This window comes from Dermacentor variabilis, chromosome 8 (genome assembly GCF_050947875.1).
Source record: "Dermacentor variabilis isolate Ectoservices chromosome 8, ASM5094787v1, whole genome shotgun sequence".
NCBI classification, from domain to species: domain Eukaryota; kingdom Metazoa; phylum Arthropoda; class Arachnida; order Ixodida; family Ixodidae; genus Dermacentor; species Dermacentor variabilis.
In genome coordinates this window covers 84,408,856-84,431,265 of record NC_134575.1, presented here as the reverse complement: position 1 = coordinate 84,431,265, position 22,410 = coordinate 84,408,856, and the positions used below count along the sequence as shown (strand labels likewise).

The following is a 22,410-nucleotide window of genomic DNA, read 5'->3' as shown; positions in this document are numbered from 1 at the left end:
AAAATACTCTAGATTGCAGTACACATAGTAGAACCTAATTATTTATTTACAGCAGCATCTGCTGTTCAGAAAGTGTTTTTATTGAGTCATATTGTTCCCTGGCAAGTTGCCACCACTTACTGCATTGGATATGCTAGTTTCTAACTTGTTTACCTCTTTCGGGACGATCCCGAAAATTGCGCCAGCTGTTCAGCCTAAATATATGTGCGACCCTGGTCACTCTGTATGCGATCACTATAATGATGTTGATCGTTGATGATGCCGTCAATGTCAAAAGCTAGATGTAATTTTGCTGTATAGGTGGCCTAAAACAAACTAATGTGTGTGTATATATATATATATATATATATATATACCATAAGAAGCCAGCAATGACACCAAGGTCAACATAGGGCAAATTACTTGTACTTACTAATTGCATTAAAGAAATAATAATGTATCGGAAATGAAAGTGGACGAAAAACAACTTGCCGCAGGTGGGGAACGATCTCGCGTCTTCGCATTACGCGTGCGATGCTGTACCAAGTGAGCTATCGCGGCACCATTTCCCCATGTACTTTCTTTGGTATTTATGTTTTACTGTTTAAACTAACTCTGGGAAGTGTTACCCAGCGCCACCACTTGCATTTAGATCTTTGGGATTGGCACACGTACGGCGAGTTTTGTATCTACACACGGACACGATCCGGGTGGAACTAGCCCTTAACAGCTTCACTGTAAAAACTCAGTGCCGTTCCATTCTGTTAAGAAGGATGACAAGCGAAGCTGTGTAGATTGGCACCTTACTAGCGAACTGCACCTCCGCCGAGGGTTGGCCCGGCATTTCACTATCTTCGGATTCGGCCGACGTATGGAGAGTGCTTAACGCGTGTTTCACTTCCACCACGGGTTGGCCCAGTATTGTACTATCTTCTGGTTTTTTTTTTTTTTGCTTTTTTTACACGCTGACACGATAGTTTGCAAGGTAGCCCTTAAGGAGACAGTAAAAGGAAATAATATGTGGACGTTAACTGCTTAAATACCATTCTAGTAACCTCGCAACGCTTGTTTCGTGTCAAGAAATGATTTAGTTTAAGAAAAAATTGCATCTGAAGGGTCAGAATACCTTTTTCGGAATTCAAATCTTCCGCCACCCAACCGGGGGAGCAGTGACGTCGCATACGCCATCACCACCTTTTGCTGCCGTCAGTGAGTAAAACGGCCCCCGCAGACGGCGCTACCGAGGCAAGACAAAGCGGTGGATTCACCGCTGCAGCTGCTTTTTGCTCCTTTCCTAGACCGTTCGGGTATCCCGTGACATAACATGGAAGTTGAATTCTCTACTACTGGCAGTTTGTGCGAGTTTCGCGAGCCAGCAAAACCAGCGCAGCAAAATTACTTGCATGTGTTTTCTTGTTATTTTTCGCACAGATGCTTATCTGTAAACTTTCTGCTTTAATGTTTTTTATGCTTCACTATATTCAGCCATTTTATATCAAAAATGTTATTTTAATGATACTTATCATTTCGCCGTCTCTAGCAGATACATCTTTCTTTAAATTTTTAAATGCAATGTTTTTATGAAAATTGGTGTAGGCGATTGTCTAGTGAGATCACACATGCATTTGAAGGAGTGACTCAGAGTGGATCTGGAGGCAGTGACACAGAGCCATTATAAACACTACAGGCTTTGTAACTATTTGGCCAGGTATAATGCTTACAGAAATGACAAAGCACGATATATAGATCTATTGTATTCTATTTCGACGGTTTGCTGACGCCCTCGTTACTTGGTGTACGAAGCATGAGGGACAACTTCGCTCACTGTGCATTATATATTTCTTAGGGAGGAAAATAATTGAGGGCCAACATTCAAGGACCTACGCCCCACTTCATGCACCACTCCAGTCCCGTTCTGTTCGAAGCACACATAGAACAAACCCTGTACGAATGCCCACCCATCATGTAACACCCCTGCTCTGGGGTACTTGATGTATAAGAAAATAAGAAAAAATACACAAAATAAGTTTGTGCCTCGCTGCTTATTACGTATTTCTGAGTCAGCGAAATGACTCAAGGACAAGCTTTAGAGAGAAGTTTGCTGGCATGTGAAATTGCGTGATTTTCATTCAATAAAATTATTTTAAAAATTAAAATGCGTGGTTTTGCGCGCCAAAATCAAGCTCCGATTGTGAGGCACGCCGTAGTGAAGGACTCCAAAAATGTGTACCACCTGAGCTTCTTTAACGTACACCTAAATCTAAGTACACGGCTGTTTTCGCATTTCGCCCACGCTGAAATGCGGTCGCCGTGGCCATTGTTCGATCCCTCGACCTCACTCTTAGCAGCCCAACTCTATAGCCATTTAACAACTATGGCGGTAATAAATGTACGAATTTCAACAAAGTGCAGCCGGTACCTCTGTCGCGCGCCGTATAACGAAATGCTGTGGGTGTAAGATGATACGTAGGATGTCTTCATGGGAGGTGGGTGCCTTAATTATGTGCAATTATTTTGTATTCTAAATAAATTAGTCTCGATTAGTGGTCCTTGAATCATTTTAGAGCACTTGATTTTCAATTTTATCTCAGCGCCTCGGCAAGATTATATTCCTGTGCACGAAAACCCGTCGCTATGTAGCCCTGTGAGCTGGCATCCTGGAGGAAGCCTTTCAGGGTTACGATCGCCTTCAGAAGATTTCGCGCACCTCGGCGGCAGTCCCGTCGCTGGTGGACTTTGATGCATCCCGTGCCTTGTGACGCGCAATCTCGGTTTAGGGACGGCATTCCCGATAATGGTTCTTCGAGAATACCGAACCCTGGGTGGTCATGATGAAATGTTTGGGCACTAGAAATGCAGCTCAATCGCAGGGCGTCCCCACACGGTCGCTAGAAATTGGTCCAACGATGAAGCGACTGATTCCCTTTCGCGCTAACGCTCGTATTTCAAAGCGGTGTGCTCTTTAGAGACTTTCTCTCAAAATCCTTAGTCTTCACACCAAACACCTTAATTTTTCACCTGGGCTCTTTTGTTTTCTTCCAGTTATATTTTGATTTTGAATAGTTCCTTCGTTTTCTTCCAGTAATATTTTGATTTTGAATACTTAGCGGTAGAGTGAAATTTCTTCCTCAATCTTTTATCCACAAAATTACATCTTCCACATTGACCGCGACTGGACATAAACAGAAAGGTGGCAACGTACTTATTGTGATTGATAGTTCAATATAATGCGTTCGGAGTAAAAATAATAAAATTTACTGGATGTCTTTTGACTAGAAATAAACTTAGCGTGGTTACGAAAAATAGTAATCGGATCTGCGTTTGTCGCGCCTAACATTTCCCCTCTCTCGTTTCATGAATTCATCAATTCTATGAAACCTTAGCTTTCGATTGAAGATTTTTCGGTATCGGCCCTTAGTAAACGCATAATAATTTGGCTTGGCTGTATCAATGAACCCGAAATCAATTTAACAAAACTTGTTGCTGAGCTAGTTGATTCACGACTAAAAAACAAAGGTTGCGGCGCTAAGCGGACGAGGACGAAGTCGTTTGTGTCTCTCTTCGTGCTCATCTGCTTAGCGCCGTAACTTTTGTTCTCGAGACCGGAAATCAATTGGAACACACTCAGTCCTCTCAACCACCCTAGACAAACTGGACAAGCGCCCACTGACAGAAAACAAGATCCTTGGATACTGGCCTACGCGAACATCAGCGCGGTCGGCTATAAAGGCGCTGCTGCGGTATTTAAAAGACACTGGACTTTCTGACAGATTGTGACGCAGGATTGTACGGTGACACTGCACAACACTAGGAACACCTTTGCGGGCTGCGTGACAGTGCCCACAAAAACAGTTTGTGTGTACGTGCGTGTGTGTGTAGTTTTTTTTTTATTTTATTTTAATCCTTCTCTCTCTCACCTATCGCATCCCCTTGCCCCTCCCCCAGTACAGGGTAGCCAACCGGAGATAATCTCTGGTTAACCTCCCTGTCTTTCCTTTGCCTTTCTCTCTCTCTCTCTCTCTCTCTCAGTTGTTGTCGTTACGATGATTGCATAGCGAATTACTGCAGCAGATTGTTGGACTTCCTGCTATTTCAGTCTCTTCAGCAGCACAAGTTGGTCACCAATTTCTGTGCCAACAGATCTAACAGACGAAGGCTGAATGAAGTTTGAGATGTCTGATGTTTTCACATTTTATTTGTGCGTCCTGACAAGATTTACTAATGATAACTGCCTCAGAGTAAGCCATGAGGCAGAACACCTCGAGCCATTCCCGTCGCTTTCATTTCAACCGTTGTAATTACGTTAGTCTATGCGATTTAAATCTGTTGATAGATGACAAGCACATTAACAAATGCTTTAAGCATTCGCAGCCTTTCCCATCTTAGCATATTTGCCCTAGTATTGACGTCTATATTGATTACCTGCTTGAATATTTCCAATCTCTCTCACAAGTGAAAACCTGCTAAGGTTTTCTACATATCATATTCATGTTGACAATATATTGTAATTTAGTGTGAAGAGGTCCCTAATTCTGAATCAGCATGGACTTCTCTCAGGTTACTCACCTATAACAATTTTCACAAATTGCATGACGTTTATCCGCGCCTGTAGTCCAGAGGGATCAGGTTTACACAATTTACAGTGGTCTTAGCAAAGCTTTTAATTTAGCCACCGACATAGCGCTTCTGGTTGTGCTGACGAGCATTGTTTTGGACTTTTCAGTTGTCAATCTCTAGCACATATATCGTCGCTATAGATAATGTTATCTGAACGTCAATGGCCTGAAAATGTTGTCCCTCGCAGTATATATACTACTAGGACCACTTCCTCCTGTAATTTTTCGTAATTACGTTTCTTGCGCTATTCGAGATTCTTTTACAGCGAAGCGGACCCTGTGCAGTCGTTGTCGGACTTCGATAAAACCATCATCATCATCAATGGCTCGAGCGTCGTCTTCTTCCACGGCAGGCTCCACTGCCTCCCGTCATTCCAGCGCAGAATTCCACTTCTGTCGTCGTAATGAGGAGACCACATTTACGGGGGTATGAGCCATTGATTAAGGGTTTATGAGCCATTCATTGTCTTACGGGACGGACAGATTTAATTTTCAAGCAATTTCATTTAGAAGAATCGCAAGCGCAATGCCGGGCATATTCTGCTAACTACATCACCAAGAAAAACTCAAGACATTAAACGCAGACGACAACGACAGGCTGCGGGCATACCGTCACTGACGTCGTTGTCTCCCTCGCAGCCGATCGAGTGTGTAACCTCATGAAGAAACACAAAGACGTCATTCGTCACGCCAATCTAGGCAATCCTGAAAACTATTGCAGCGCTCGCATCTCCGGTGGTGGGCCTTGCGACCAATATACGGAGCTATGGGTTGGTGGTTCCGCACATTCTATCCCAGCTACAACTATGGGAAGACCACGAGGTGGAGCAACTCGAAAAAAAAAACGTGGTGAAACACACACGCGAACCTCACGCGCACAAAAAAAACGCTGCTAGAACTACACAAATAAAGCACTCCTAATGCACGCTCACCACTCAAAGCGCGCAAAAGCAAAAGTGAGGTGACAGAATGCGTAAACAAAAAATTTACGATATAGAGTGCTTGAGAAGCTTGACTTGCACGGTGTAACCTTCGGTGCAACTAACACTATTCGACGATCTTCGCGGACTGAAAGGGGCGGTAAATTTTTGTCAAATCCCGAAGATGTCAAGATGCTTAGGCAAAGTCACACTTGTTGCGACAATCGCATCCTACAGCCCGCACCGCCACGCAGAAGCAGTGGCTCACCATCGTCACCGCACTTCTCTTACACAATGAGGCACGTCGCGCATGTTGGTGCAAATTGGTGACTCCTCCGAGACTGATTCAGTGCGATCTCTTACGTCACGCTGCACGTCCCAACGCAGGGCGCCGCGAATAGAAATGTGATGGCGATGATGAACTGCTGCTTCACGCTCAGGGCCAGTAGTGTTCGAGGACGTATTCAACGCGGGCATACGGGAGTTTTAAACTTTGGCACAGAATATGTGCCGAACCCCGCGGGAAACAATATATTTCCAGTGTAAGGTTGGGGCACACTTACAGGAAACCTGTTAGCCTCTAGATAGTAGGTATTTTCCGTGTCCGTGTGCGTTTCTTTACTCACACAAAAGCAAACGGCAGCTGCAGGCTTTGTACTTGAGTTTCCGCGTAACAATATTATGTTGTTCGCATATTTGAATTACAATCCGGTGCTATCATGACTGATGGTTGTGCGCAAGTCGTATTTTATTCATCTTCTTACGCATTTTAATTTGAGAAATTCAATTGGTTCAATAACGCGCTTGTCCTAGGCGGAGGGCGTACAAGAATGAGGATATATGCTGTGCTGATGGATCCGCCACCTATTAGAAGAAGAAACCGATTCTCTCGTGTGCGTAGCTCTTGTGCAAATTGTAATTTTCTGACGCATTTTACTTTTACATAGTCGTTTAGTTCAATCGTGCAGTTGCTCTTGGCAGAGGGCATCGAAGAATGAGGACGCATGCCGCACTTGCAGATACGTGCGTGCAAGCGTGACCTACGTCGCTTGCGGTGGTGGCCGGCGGCAGCAGAGAAGTGCATCCGCTCTCACGTGGTGGAATGGAGGCGAATTATTTTTAATTCTGGAGATAGCTGTTGTTCGTTACATTCATCGACAGGGTTATTTTACTACCCTTATATTTAGAATTTAGAAGGATATCCATGGCGATTTGGAGGCTCATGTTTCTTACTACGTTATATGCACTTTATTATATGCCACTTTAACATTGCGCGCTTTTACTTAAATCAAAAGAGAAAATATTTAGCTAAAAATGGGGTGGGAGGTGAGCGCCTGTGTCGGTGTCGCCCTCTCTCGTGCTGCCGACAAATACTATCTAGCCTAACTTCCACGCATTACGCGAGATGGCGCGAAGTGCTCGGGTTTGTTAGAGTCACTGGAAAAGATTTCAGAGTACCGCAAAGGTCGGGATTTGACTGGCAACACTCAGCAGCCACCGCCATATACCTTCCAAGCCGGCTGCGTCGCGGGAAGGCCGCCGTGTTGGAAGAGCTTGATATTCGGTGACACATCGGGCTGAGTGTTTACTGAAGTACAAATACTTTGTGCCCGGAGATAATGGTTGCTAAGAACGAAAATAAAATGCTATTTTGTGCGAAGTAATGCAGCCGGTGGTTGTTTTGCACGCCGATCGTGTTTACTGCTGGAACTGTGCTACGATTGTGGGCAGCAGCTTAGCGCTGCTATCGGGAGCTTATGCACGCGTTTTTTTCCCCCTTCCGCGGAGCGAGCTACGAAGGAAACATTTCATCACTTCGAGCCGGAATGAGGCAAGCTTGTGCATTTGGGCATGCACATCGTGGACCGCCGTAGGCTTCTATTGAATGTTTCCAATCAGGACGAAACTAACACCTGACAGTGTCGCGGGCACGTACGTTCATTGCATAATTTCACAAGCTAAATCGGATACATTTAATTTAGTTTGCAAACGGATACCGCTCGTTCTCGATTCTTCCGGCCGACTTCGTCCTCCGCATACGCACGACACACTGCGACTGCCGTGTGCGCACCGGTGTTTGCGCCGTGATCGTAACACGATCTGTGCACAGCAGGCGTAAAAACCAACTTCGATGACCATTTTGCGCACTAAATCTTGGGGAAGGCCAATATGAGCCATTTGCGTGATTGCAGCAACGTATGTGTACTTCTGTACACTGATAATGAGCGAGAGTTTACTACATTGTGATTTATGAGCGCGGCTGTCTAGTGCGTTCGTGAGCGGCTACTCTTCTCATCTTATTTATGACTAAAGGGAAAATGAGACATCCACCCGTTCGTAGCAATTGCTACTGTGAAGAAGAAGACGCGCCTCGCGTCACAGACACATCGCCAACGCGCGGCTCGGCCCCGCTCGCGCTGTTGATTACTGTCGCCTTTTTTGGACAGTGCTTCGGGCTGTCTCGCCGTTCCCGGTCGCCGCGCTTTTGCCTTAGGAGCCGCCAATAAACCTCTTCTCAATTGGTGGAGGTGCTGGGACACAAACCCCGTCGCTTGTCACCCTGGAGCTGCGATCAAGAACGCTATCGCCCGCCATGACAGACAGCTCATCCCAAACGGCGCCGACGCCACAGTCCGTCACTTGCACCGGCGTTGCACGACAACGCGACCCCAAGATCTTCAGCGGTGCAGACGACGACGACGTAGAAGACTGGTTGGCGTCATATGAACGGGTGAGCGCGCACAACAACTGGGATGATCCAGCGATGTTAACCCACGTCATCTTTTATCTGGCCGGTGTTGCCCAACTCTGGTTTCACAACCACGAAAGTGACTTACCCACATGGTCAATCTTCAAGCCAACCTTTGCAGAAGTGTTCGGCCGACCCGCTGTTCGCAAACTGCGCGCTGAACAACGCTTGCGCGCCCGAGCACAGCAGACGGCAGAAACATTCACGAGCTCCATTGAAGACGTCGTGGACCTGTGTAAACGAGTCAACGCGGCAATGCCCGAAGCTGAGCGAATTCACCATATACTGAAGGGCATCGATGACGGCGCTTTCCAGATGCTTCTAGCCAGGAATCCGCGTACTGTGTCCGAAGTCGTCAGCCTATGCCAAAGTTATGATGAGTTACGGAAGCAACGCGCTTCGACTCGGCGTGCTCTGGGCAGCGACGACTTGGTGGCAAGCCTTGACAGCATGTACGACTCATGCTCATTACTTCAACGGGTCAAGGACTTCGTGCGTGAGGAAGTTGCCCGCCAACTTTCTTTAGTCCCCTTCACTCAGGAGCCCACCTCCCGTCTTCCAAACACGCTCCGCACTCTCATCTCCGAAGAGGTCGCTCAAGTTGTCCCTTCCGCACACCATCAGCCGCCTGCAGCCACGAATCTCAACTCTGCTCTGGCAGTGCAGCCTGTCGCGACTCCTCCCACCTATGCGCAGCCAGTCCTGCCTGTGGCTGCGTCTCTTACGTACGCGCAGGCAGTACGCAGGCCTCCGCCTGCGTCTTTCGCGACCCATTCCCAACCGGTGCCACCGGAAGCCCATGCTGCATCTTGGACCGCACCGAGAGCTAATCCTTGGAGGACGCCTGATAATCGTCCCATCTGCTATTCTTGCTGCACTCCTGGACACGTCGCCCGATATTGCCGACGTCGGCCTCAAGCGTTCGGCGACGCCTCTCGGCCCTTCCAGTACGGCAGCCAGCCGTTTCGCCAATACGCCACTCCTTCCCACCAACCGTATGCTCGTGCTGACCTTCCAGAATTTCCTTCGCGTCGCTCGCCATCCCCTCGCCGACGCTCGCTCTCCCCAATGCGTCGGCGACCCGCACCACCTGACCAGGAAAACTGAACGTCGCAGTTCACGAGGCAAGAACTGCGCCCCATTCGAACTGCCTAAGTCCTCGCGCCTGTCCTGCTAACGTGGTCGAAATTAGTGTAGAAGGTGTTCCTGCATTCGCTCTTGTGGATACCGGCGCAGCCGTTTCTGAGATAGCCGCCAAACTGTGCCGTTCGCTGCGCAAGGTGACCACGCCGCTTTCTGGACTGTCGCTTCGTACGGCAAGCGCTCAGCACGTCACTCCGCACGCAGCCTGTACTGTACGTGTGCTTATTCACGGCATTGTTTACATAGTCGAGTGCATTGTTCTTCCCACCTGCTCGCATGACGTCATCCTCGGATGGGACTTCTTATCCCGTCATAAAGCCGTGATCGACTGCGCACGCGCCGAAGTTGAATTTTCCCCTTGTGACGCACCCTTGCACGAAGATTGTGACCGCCCTTCTAAACTTACCGTGCGCGAGGACACAGATATTCCACCTGGCTCCTTCGCTCTCGTACCCGTCTCTTGCGATGCCATCACTGATGCAACGGTCCTCTTCACACCTTCCGACGTCTTCATGAGCCGTAAATCTCTCCGACTACCCTTCGCAACACATGACATGGCTGGCGGCTGTAGCAATATATACTTTTGCAATCCCCTCTGTGCGCCTATTACATTGCTCGTTGGTGAATGCCTTGGCATCGTGGAACTCCTCGACTCTTCGTCTTTGGTTGACGTCCCCTGAGACTCTTCTGATGTCGACTCCGGCCAGTCGTCTTCGATTTCCGCGCTTGAAGAGACGTCCAAGGATGCTTTTTCGAGTGCCATCGCCGATACCCTCACACCTGCCGAACGCGCCGACCTTCTTGATCTCCTGCACCACTTTAGAAGTTCATTCGACGTTTCACAACCTCACTTGGGCCGCACGTCGGAAGTGCAGCACTACATTGACACCGGCTCACATCAGCCGTTACGTCAACGACCCTACCACGTCTCGGCCGAAGAGCGTCGTGTCATTACCACCCACGTCGAAGATATGCTGCGCCGTGACGTTATTCAACCTTCGCACAGTCCCTGGGCATCGCCTGTCGTTCTAGTTCGCAAGAAGGACGGGTCTATTCGCTTTTGCGTCGACTACCGTCGGCTAAATAAGGTAACGCGCAAAGACGTCTATCCTTTGCCGCGCATCGACGACGCCCTCGACAGTCTTCAGGGAGCAGAATTCTTCTCGTCCCTTGACTTGCGTTCGGGGTACTGGCAGGTACCGATGGCTGCAGCCGATCGCCAGAAAACCGCATTCATTACTCCTGACGGCTTATATGAATTTAACGTAATGCCGTTCGGGCTTTGTAACGCCCCTGCCACCTTTGAACGACTCATGGACAACACGCTGCGTGGCCTCAAGTGGTCCATATGTCTGTGTTACCTCGACGATGTCGTGGTTTTCTCGCCTGATTTTCCGACTCACCTGCACCTCCTCAGACTTGTTTTCACCTGTCTAACGAACGCTGGCCTCCAAGTCAACCTCAAGAAGTGCCGCTTCGCCGCGCGAGAGCTCACCATTTTAGGCCACGTTGTGTCCAAGCACGGCGTTCTACCCGATCCTGCAAAACTTCAAGCTGTCGCTGAGTTTCCGAAGCCTCAGACCATCAAAGAACTTCGGAGCTTTGTGGACCTATGCTCATATTTCCGGCGCTTTGTTCGGAATTTCGCATCGATCATGGCGCCATTGACTCAGCTTCTGCGCGGTGACACCACCCTCTCCTACTGGTCCCCTGCATGTGACTACGCCTTCGCTACGCTGCGTCGTCTTCTCACCTCCCCACCTATTCTTCGCCATTTCGACCAGTCGGCTGCAACTGAGGTACACACAGATGCCAGCGGGGTCGGTCTCGGCGCCGTCCTCGCCCAACGAAAGCCAGGCTACCCCGAATACGTAGTCGCCTATGCGAGTCGCACGCTGACGAAGCCTGAGGCCAATTACAGCGTGACCGAAAAAGAGTGCTTGGCCTTAGTATGGGCTCTTGGCAAGTTCCGAGCATACCTGTACGGGCGCCCATTCGACTTGGTCACAGATCACCACGCGCTTTGTTGGCTTGCCAACTTGAAAGATCCCACTGGCCGCCTAGCCCGTTGGGCATTACGCATCCAGGAGTACGATATTCGCTTCGTATACCGCAGTGGGCGAACACACTCCGACGCCGACGCCCTGTCTCGTTCACCTTTACCTCCAGACTCGGCCTGCGGAACAACTTCCGCACACTCCATCTCATCTCTCGACATGGACTCCTTTGGCACCGCACAACGTCGTGACCCGTGGATCGCTTCTCTTTTCGACTATCTTTCTGGATCATCGACTATCCCTGTATCCCGAACCCTCCGACGCCAAGCAGTTCATTTTGCCATTCGTGACCAGCTGCTCCACCGACGCAATTACTCTCCTGAAGGCCGTCGGTGGCTTCTGGTGATTCCCCGCAGCTTAACGTCACAAATATGTGCCGCTTTCCACAACGATCCACAGTGTGGCCACGCCGGAGTCTTCAAGACGTACGAACGAATTTGCCACCGCTACTACTGGCGCGGCATGTACAATTTTGTACAAAAGTTTGTTCGGTGCTGTCTTGACTGTCAACGCCGCAAATCGCCGCCTTTACGCTCGTCTGGTGCCTTGCAGCCGCTCCCGTGCCCTACCACACCCTTCGATCGCGTCGGCATCGACCTATACGGCCCGCTTCCTATGACTCCAGACGGCAATCGGTGGATCGTAGTTGCTGTTGACCACTTGACACGCTACGCCGAAACTCCTGCTTTACCAAGTGCTACGGCACGGAATGTAGCCTTTTTCGTTCTGCATCGCTTCGTGCTTCGACACGGCGCACCTCGAGAACTCCTCAGCGATCGAGGTCGCGCCTTCCTCTCCGAAGTCGTCAAAAATTTGCTCTCGGAATGCCGTATTATTCATCGGACAAGCACGGCATACCATCCCCAGACTAACGGACTCACAGAGCGATTTAACCGCACACTTGGTGACATGCTGTCGATGTACGTGGCATCTGATCATGGTAACTGGGACCGCATCCTTCCATTCATCACGTTCGCGTACAACACCGCGATCAGGCCACTACGGGATTTTCACCTTTCTTCCTCCTGTATGGCCGCCAGCCTACGCATACCATCGACACGCTCCTTCCATACCGTTCTGACGCATCCGAGTGTCTACCTGTGTCCGACGTCGCCCGACAGGCCGAAGAATGCCGCCAGCTAGCGCGCTCCTTTACGGCCGAGCAACAGCAGCGCCAGAAAGAAAACCGCACCGACACGCTTCCGAACACCACCTACGCTCCAGGCGTTCTTGTGTGGTTGTCTGTGCCTTTCCAGACTCCGGGGCTTTCCTCGAAACTCGTCCCTAAATTCGAAGGGCCTTACCGAGTCTTGGAGCAAACATCTCCGGTGAATTTTCTAATCGAGCCACTGTCACCACCTGAAGACTTGCGCCGGCGTGGACGTGACATTGTCCACCTCTCGCGTCTCAAGCCCTACCACGACCCTCTGCCTCCTGATTCTTAAGGCGCCAGGATGGCTCTTTTTGTCCGGGGGGAGATTGTGAAGAAGAAGACGCACCTCGCGGCACAGACACATCGCCAACGCGCGGCTCGGCCCCGCTCGCGCTGTTGATTACTGTCGCCTTTTTTGGACAGTGCTTCGGGCTGTCTCGCCGTTCCCGGTCGCTGCGCTTTTGCCTTAGGAGCCGCCAATAAACCTCTTCTCACTACAAAGGAAACGCAAACGGGTTCCTCGAAAGAAAAGCCTCATAGTTGAAGAAAACTTCGTGCTGGTCCGGGACTCGAACCCGGGACCACCGCCTTTCCGGGGCAGCCGCTCTACCATCTGAGCTAACCAGGCGGCTAGCAGATGGCAAAGCGAAGTCGAATTTGTCGACAACACGAAGCAAAGGCAAGAGTTTGACGTAGTAGTTCTGCGGAAACCCGCAAGGTGGAGAGAAGTAATGAATAAAGGGAAAATGAGACACCCACCCGTTCGTAGCAATTGCTACAAAGAAACCCAAGCGGGTTCCTCGAAAGAAAAGCCTCATAGTTCAAGGAAAATTCGTCCTGGTCCGGGACTCGAACCCGGGACCACCGCCTTTCCGGGGCAGCCGCTCTACCATCTGAGCTAACCAGGCGGCTAGCAGATGACTGTTTTATGACTGTTTTCTTAGACTGTCAGGATTTGCTGCCTGTTTAAAAAAAGCAGGAACGCCCGCTGGTGACGCAGCACTTTTTTTTGTAAGTTACATAGGTGATGTATAAAATTGTTGTGCTTTTAGAGCGGTTTATGTAACACTCATAGTGACAGAGTGAAACAAAAGCTACTGGGTGTTCTGTTGTTTTGTATTTCTTATTATGCATCAAGAGCAACATTATTTGGGTATGCACCGTAGCATTTCAACATAAAACATAATATGCATGCTGACTTCAGTTCATTGCATGTGCTCGGCTTGCAAGCTCGAAATTTGAAGCATGTGTTGTTAATATCACCTGGCCATTGATTTCAAGCTCGAAATGCGTATGTATAAATGAGCAAAGGATACGTGGAAGAAAGGAAGTATCATGGGCCTCGTATTGACCATGTTTTTATTGACTGCGATCGTCACGATCTGCGAAAAACAGGTGCCATGTGGGTCGAGTGACTCGAGGCGAGTGCGCGCTCACGTGCGTTGCGAAATCATGCGAGTACCTGGTGCACGTGAGGACGCCGAATTCCAGCGCGACAAGTGTGCCTTCGCGTGCCACGAACACGGAATAACCGCGTGTGTTGAGCAACAAACGCGTACACGTGTACGCGCGTCAAACGTGCAAGACGCGAACGATCCCTGCAATGAACTACAATTTTCGTAGCATCGCTAACACGGCGTGCACTTCACTTAAATATCTTCTAAAACAGTGCCGAAAAGCACAAGCAGGGTGTACTTATACCTCGCACACGCGGGTGTTTTTTGTAGGCTTGAAGTTCTCCCGGTTCATTCTGTGTAACTACACAGAACGACGCCCTCGGTCATTTTTCCCGGTCGGAATCTAGCAAAAAGTCTTTCCACACTCAGTTCGGTTGCTGCATCCGAAGGCGCAGCAGCCAGGCATGATTTCCTTGCAGTCAAACGCGAGCGCGACAATCGGAACACCAAAAAACGTAGGGAACCTGCGCTGCCTGCGCTCTAACTCAGCCGGCCCGGCCGGTGCTTGGAAGGTATATGGCACTCCAAAGTCACGTGGTACGGTTGGGCCAATGAATGCGTCGGCGGCGCGGGGAAAACTAATGCGCTACTCTGAAATTCTTTTTATTGATTCTAGGGTTTGTGACTGGGGAGGTGGATAGAGGCAGAAAGAGCGGAGACCCACCAGCCAACCGAGTCTCATAGTAGACGTTGATATAAAGAATTAATAATAACTCCGAGCGTATGAATTAATTAAGTGCATGGATTCACTAAAAGATAATAAAAATAAAAATTGACGGTCAATAAACGGTTGACGCTGAATGAAGCAAGGCCGACATAACTAAAGTGGACGTGAAATTCGACACGAATAAGATATGAAATGAATGAATAAGGAACATAAAAAAGAGACATAATACTACATATATTAAACATTTCAACACGGTATCATTTGAGCCAACATGTACGTCAATGCAGTTTTCTTTAGCGTCGACACCTTGTTGACCCTATGTTCTTAAGTCACTGTCATTCTTTGCGACGGAGTTTTTCATTCTTCTGTCATCGTTAGTTTCACACATTGGGCAAGTTCCTTTTGCCACTTTTTTCGTATTGAACTGCCGTTTTGTTGTTGTAACTGTGTTTTTCACACATGTTCTTTTCGACTTATTATGTTTGTTTTCTCTTAATATAACTTGTTCTCAGATTTGTTTACAATTTTGCTGCCTTAATTAGATGTTCTTGTATTCATTGTTTTTCACTATATCCCGATGCCAGCTCGAAGACGGTAGACCAGGTTATGGGCACATTCCGTAAATTCATAATGGTAATAATATTTCTCGTAATATTGGTGGTGGTTGACGTGCTCTGGCTGTTCTTGTTTTTGATAAGGAATCCTAGTTTTTTTGGCGGAGTTTGAAGAACATAAATGTTTATTGCAAGCGAACACGTTAAGAGGCAAGCTTATGTTTTAAGTTTAGCAGCACTGACATCACCAGCAATCAGTGATATTCAATTGACAGTAACTTACTTCATTTTCACGGGATATTTGCACGATACAGCACGGACGACGTTCCGGGGGGGAATATATTCAATGAGTGTAGACTCCATGCAGAAGCACCCCATTTGGAACCATGGTATTTGTGACATTAGAACAAGGACAATTGTTTGATTGCTCTGGAGGAACTGCAGGACAGTGTAAAAAACATATATGCAACACAAATGGTAATACCTTTCTGAGAAATTAGGAATCCCATTTTCTCGTCATGCATAAAATGTTTCTAAGTAGAAACGCATTCGGTTTGCCCACCAAAACAACAAAGAACATGTTAAATACCGCTGCTTCTTTATTATTGATTATTGGATAATCTTTATTATTGCTTTGGATAATGTTAAATGTTCCGGTGTGCTCCCGTTTTCCTTTGACAGGCGCTTGCCAAGGTCGCCATGACGCCAATACCAAGGCGCCATGAAGAATGTCTATCGCCAACGCAGTGCTGACGATAGAATGACGAAGAAGAAATGACGGCGATGGAAGAAAAAGGCGGTTTGATAACAGTGATATGACGATGCCTAAATGTTGGCTATGTTATATGTATGACAGCGTAACGGTGGCGAAGTCAGGACAACGAGATCACAAAGACCCAATGACGACGATGGCATGAATAGAGCAGTATGATGACAAGGAGTTGACGAAGCTCAGATGATGTCCTTGGCAGGAACATGAGAACACTGGGAGAACGGTATTACAAAGACTGCGTGATAGCGAATGGCTGACGACAACACAATAACAATGATGGCATGACTATGACGGCATAATCACTATTGTATCATGACAACATGATTACAATAGAATGACGAAAAAGGAATGACACCGATAAATCGACGAACACAATATAAGGAGGATACTGAAGTAATGAAGCTGGCAAAAGACCGCGATGGCAAGACGACTGGCATGATAACAACAATACAATGGCGATTGCGCATGACTAAGACATGACAAGAATCGCATGTGCAAACTAGAATGATGATGATGCAAGGGCAATGATGCTACTACGACGACGGTAAGACAACGAATACTTGAAGACGAATGTATGACGACGCAATAACGACGACGGAATGGCACCCGTATGAGGACATTATGAAAGCCTGCGTATGACGACAACAGCGGGATGACGAGGCGATTAAGAAAGTCGGCCGATGAAGCTATGGTGACGGCGACGATGTGACAGCGTATGCATGATAGTGATGGTGTCACGATGACGACATGACAACGGCGACATATTTGTAATTCAATGACAACAGCATGATTGCGATTAACTGACGAAAAGGGTTTGATTTCGTTGGATCGTTGAAGAGGGTATAAGGGTGGCATGGCGATAATGGGTTGATGTTACTGAAGTGACGAGAATGTTAAAACGACAGTGTGAAGATGACGGTGTAACATCATTGCTATGACGACGACAGCATGAGGACATTCGGACGGCAAAGTTAGGACGACAATGGCATAACAACGACTCTGTCATGATGCTTGCAAAACGACGCTGACAAGATGACAGCATGACAAGAGTTGCATGACGAAACAAGAGCGACGACTATATCACGACCATGACCTGATGGCGATTGTGGTCTGACATCGTATGCATGATAGCTAATGACAACGACGGCAAGAGAGGAGCGGCATAATCGCGATTCAATGAAGAGAGTATGAATATTGTCACAGACAAAACCACAAAAGCCTACGGTCGACGCTATAGATCTTTTTTATGAAGTTGCCCTGGCACCATCGTTGTTGTTTTCTCTGGGGAGCAACCCAACATGCCTACCATGTTGCACTGAATTGCACCGAGTGGCTGTAAGTTGTGTCAAGGTCGTGACATGAACCCCCCCCCCCCCCGCTAGAAGCATCGTCTCGATGCGGAAATTTATGCACTGGAGATTGTCACAGTGATACTGTTAAGGAAGACGCAGATGGTACGCGATCCATAAATACTTTGTTTAGCGCTATACAACGGACACAAGAAAGGCCACAGGACACGGCGCTTTCTTGAGTCCGTTGTAAAGCGCTAAACAAAGTATTTATGGATCCGCACCAACTAGCCCGCCAACGCATTATGGTGAGAGATGTGTAGAGCTTTGCGGTCAGTGGGAGTAGTACAGCTTCAACCTAGAGGCGTGAACGACATCGGACAGTCGTGGTCGTCGGGGACGTCGAGTGGTGCCTTCTCCTTCAGGAATCACTTCGTATGTGACGTCGCCGAGTCGTTCAACAATCCTATAAGGCTCAAAGTAGCCGCGCAAAAATATCTCCGACCGACCACGCTGGCGGGTCGGTGTCCACACCCATACTTTGTCACCGGATTCATAAGTGACGTCTCGGTGACGAAGATTGTATCGGTCGGTGTCGTTGTGTTGTTGGTAGCGGATATGCATTCGTACGAGCTGGCGCGCCTCTTCGGCACATCGAGCGCATTCGGCAGCATCAATGACATTAGAACAGGGGGTGGGTGAGAGCATTGCGTATAACGTTGTTACAGCTTCCCGGCCATGCACCAAGTGAAAAGGGGTGAAGCCGGTAGTTTCTTGAACGGTAGTATTATATGCGAACGTAACATATGGAAGATCGTCGTCCCAGTTTTTGTGGTCGACGTTAAAATGTATGGAAATCATATCAGCGATCGTTTCATTTAGCCATTCTGTGAGCCCATCCGTCTGGGGATGGCAAGCATTGCCTTTGCGGGGAACTGTGCCACTGAGATGCATGGTATTTTCTGTGACCTGCGCTGTAAATGCTGTGCCCCGATCGGTTATAACAACTGTTGGAGCACCGTGGCGGAGCACGATGCCATCTACAAAGAAGGTCGCAATATCAATAGCAGTGCCTCGTGGGAGAGCTCGGGTTACAATGTAACGTGTCAGCTAGCCTGTAGCAACAGCAATCCAACAGTTACCAGCCCTCGACTTGGGGAATGGTCCAAGCAAATCTATGCCAACCTGTTAAATAGGGATCAGCGGTGCATCAACAGGATGGAGACGTCCAGTAGGACGCACGGGTAGTGTCTTGCGTCTCTGGCAGTCGCGGCATGTCTTCACGTATTGATTTACGTCAAGGCGAAGGTTACGCCAGAAGTACTTTTGGTGTATGCGTAAAAAGGTCTGTGCGAATCCAAAGTGGCCCAAGATGGCTCGTCGTGAGAGGCCCTCAAGATGTCGTCGCGTAGTGTCGGCGGCACTACAAGGTGGCAGGCGGTTGCGGTCGAGTGAAAACCCAATTTGTAGAGGACGTCATCGCGGAGAAAAAAACGATGATTACTTGCGGACGAACATGGGAGGCGGCTCTGGTAGACGGTATTCAAGGTAATGGGTGAGAGGCCGGAGTTCTGACTCATCGCGCTGCTGCTTGCTGATGTCTGATACTGTGATAATGGAAAGAACTGCGTCCTCTTCATCAACGTCGAATGGCGACGGTTGAAGTGGAGCACGCGACAGGCACTCGGCGTCGGTGTGTTTACGCCCGGACTTGAAGACAATCATCATATCATATTCTTGCAAGCGAAGACTCCAGCGTGCAAGACGGCCAGATGGATCCTTCAGATTGGCGAGCCACGCAATGAATGGTTTCACAACTCGAAGCGATTGGCCGTACGAATATGGTCGGAACTTAGCAATTGCTCACACAACAGCCAAGCATTCCTTCTTCGTAGTGGAATAGTTGCTTTCAGCTGGAGACAAAGTGCGGCTTGCGTACGCAATGACGCGCTAGGTTCCATCTTGCTACTGTACGAGGACGTTATCAAGGCGAACGTTGCTGTATCCGTGTGAAAATTGGTGTCACTGTCTTCGTCAAAGTGTTGTAGTACTGGAGGTGTTGTGCAGGCGCTTCCGGAGTTCGCAGAAGGCCTCTTATTGGTCCTGCTCCAAGACAAACGGAATATTATCCTTTCTTAACCGCTGCAAAGGTTCCGCTATCGTTGAAAAGTTTGCCACGAAGCGTCTACAATATGCGCAAAGCTCTAGAAAACGGCGGAGTTCGTGTTTGTTCGAAGGCGTTGGAAACAAAGCAACAGCAATGGATTTGTCGTGGCCTGCTCGAATGACTTCGTAGTTGACGACATGGCCTAATAATTTGAGTTAGTCTTATCCGAAATGGCATTTTTCAGGCTTTATAGACAGGCCAGCCGTAAGAAATGCGTCAAGAACTGCTTGTAAGCGCTGGAGGTGCTGCTCAAAAATTTCTGAAAACACAACGATAGCATCTAACTAGACAAGGCTTAACTGCCACTTGAGACCTGATAGAACCCTGCCCACCATGCGCTGAAAAGTAGCAGGCGCAGAGGACAATCCGAAAGGAAGGGCCTTGAATTGGTAGAATCTGTCAGGCGTAAAAAATGTGGTTTTCTCACGGTCATCAACCTGTATTTGCCAGTAGCCACTGCGAAGGTCCATCGATGAGAACTATCGGGCATGTCGAAGGCGGTTCAAACAATCGTCGATTCGGGGAAGGGGATAAACGTTCTTCTTCGTTACGTTGTTAAGCTTGCGATAGCCAACGCAAAACGCATTCTACCTTCTTTTTCACCAGTACCACAGGTGACACCCATGGACTGGTGGAGGGGTGCATGATGTCGTCGTTGAGCATTTGCTGGACTTGATTTCGGATGGCGTCTTTTTCTTTACGAGAAAACTCGATAGGCATGATGCCGCACGGGTCTTTCATTGGGATTTGTAATAATTCTGTGTTTCGTAATAGGCTTTTGGTTGACCTTCGATGTTGAAGCGAAACAGTGCACAAAAGGCTGTAAAAAGCTTCGAATGCTAGCTTGTTCTTCACCTGATAATTTAGAATTCACATCAATTTTGATTTTGGCTGGTACGTCACACTTAGAACCTCCCCCATTCTGTCCTAAAATTAAACGAGCAGGAGAGTCACTTATTGGCTCCAAATAGGCGATAGCAGTTCGTGGGGCGAAGTGCTGCAATTCACGACCGAAATTGGGCGCTAAAATCTCAGAACTCCGTGACGACAGCTGCAAGATGCCGCGGGCTACGCAAACCTGTCGAGCCAACAAGACTGACAGATTGCCTTCGGCGATTCCGAGATGGGGAGGATCATCGTCTGTTTCTACGGTGATCAACGTAGTACTCCGTGGTGGTAAAGTTGCGCCGTCCCAAGAAACGCGTAACACCGTGGACTGTGGGTGATAGTCGTCCGAATGAGTTGCGTGTTCGCTAGAAAAAGTTACAAGCAGCTCACTAAAGTTTATGATTGCGCCGTGCTCCCGAAGAAAGCCCATGCCGAGTATGACCTGCCTACAGCACTCTGCCAGTATAATAAATGAACCGACAAATGTGGTCCCACGAATTTGTACCCTCGCAGCGCATTTGCCGATCGGAGTCAGAACAGGACCGCCGGCTGTACGCCACTTAAGTCCTGGCCGCGGTGCCGTCACCTTGCGAAATTTAGTAGCCACTTGTCTGCTCATAACAGAATAATTGGCACTAGTATCGAAACGAGTATGTCGGCTGAAACAGGTTCACGGTTTTCGAAGGAAGGTCCTGAAAGTACGCAGTGGTCATTGTCGTCATCGTCATCGTCGTCGGCGTGTCGAAGCGGAAGATCTTTCAAAGTGCGTTGGAAAGCGGCCCCACCCCCGGAGGTCACTGTCCTTAGTTTCCCCGACTTGGCCTCGTGGGCCGTTTGCCCACGGAAGCGGAGAACGTAGTGTAGCGGCTAGGTGACGCCGATCGTCGACGAGGTGGTGATCGTGACTGGCGCCTGTACGAAGACGGAGATCGGGTTGTAGGCAGGGACTGTGCAAACCGTGGGAACTGCGCGTACGGCGACGAATATTGACTGGCCAGATATTGCTGCATTTCTCTCGGGCGCTCTCCCTGACGTGGATGACGAGCGCCGGGGTGATAGCACTGGAGTCCTATTCTTCGGTAGTAGCAGGCACGTACAAGTGGCCCGCTTTGCCACAGTGCAAGCAGAGTGGCTGATAGTCAGGTGTGCGCCACACGTCTGACTTTCACGTAGTGATGCGGGGACTCGTGGACTCGTACATATGTGAAGCTTGGCCCTGGAAGTGGCACAGAGGTTCTTGAGAAGAAGGCGGGTTACGGTTGTTCTCGGGCTGCTCATGTAGCCTCACTGCTTGCACATAAGTCAGTACGGGGGCGTCTTCAGGTCTGGCTTGCATGAGTGGCTGTGCCGCCTGGCGGACTTCTTCGCGAACGATATCTGTGAGGGATGTTACGGTCTGCTGAATTCGGCATTCCCTGTAGGCGATTCCCCACGCACGACACTACCCACAAGCTCTCGAAGCGCATTGGTTTCACAGGGCAATGAGAGAGAATATGCTGATGCCGGGCTGATTTTGGGATCGTAGACCGAGGAGCGTTGTTGACGGGCTTCCTCCGTTGTCACCGCCTCACTGACGAACTCAGCTACTGTAGCTGGAGGCCTTCGCATCAATCCAGCAAACAGATTCTTTCACTGCACCCACCAGCAGGCGGACCTTCGTCGCTTCTGTCATGCCAGGGTCAGCACACTTGAAAAGCCGCGACATGTCCTCTACAAACATGGCTACGCTTTCATTCGGATTTTGCACCCTACTCTGAAGGGCTTGCTCAGCTCGCTCTTTCCTTGCGGGACTGCTGTACGTAGCGCGCATCTGCCGTTGAAATTCTTGCCAGGTGGTGATGATGGCTCATGGTTAGCGAACCATGTTCGGCCAGAGTCCTCTAGGGCGAAGTACACGTTCCTTATCTTTTTCTCTTCATCCCTATACTTGACGCCGGCCACACGATCGAAGTCATCGAGCCAATCTTCCACGTCCTCAAAGGCTCACCATGGAACCGCC

At 48.9% G+C, this 22,410-nt stretch overlaps 1 protein-coding gene across 2 annotated transcripts in view; it reads right to left on the bottom strand.

Moving 5' to 3' along the window:
- LOC142591148 (uncharacterized) overlaps nt 1-22,410 on the bottom strand; it is a 106,290-nt gene that overhangs the window by 46,776 nt on the left and 37,104 nt on the right. For both annotated transcript variants that reach the window (XM_075703522.1, XM_075703523.1), the window contains exon 5: nt 15,579-15,733. In XM_075703522.1, coding sequence (XP_075559637.1) covers nt 15,579-15,733 — 155 coding nt within the window. The remainder of the gene's footprint in view (nt 1-15,578; nt 15,734-22,410) is intronic.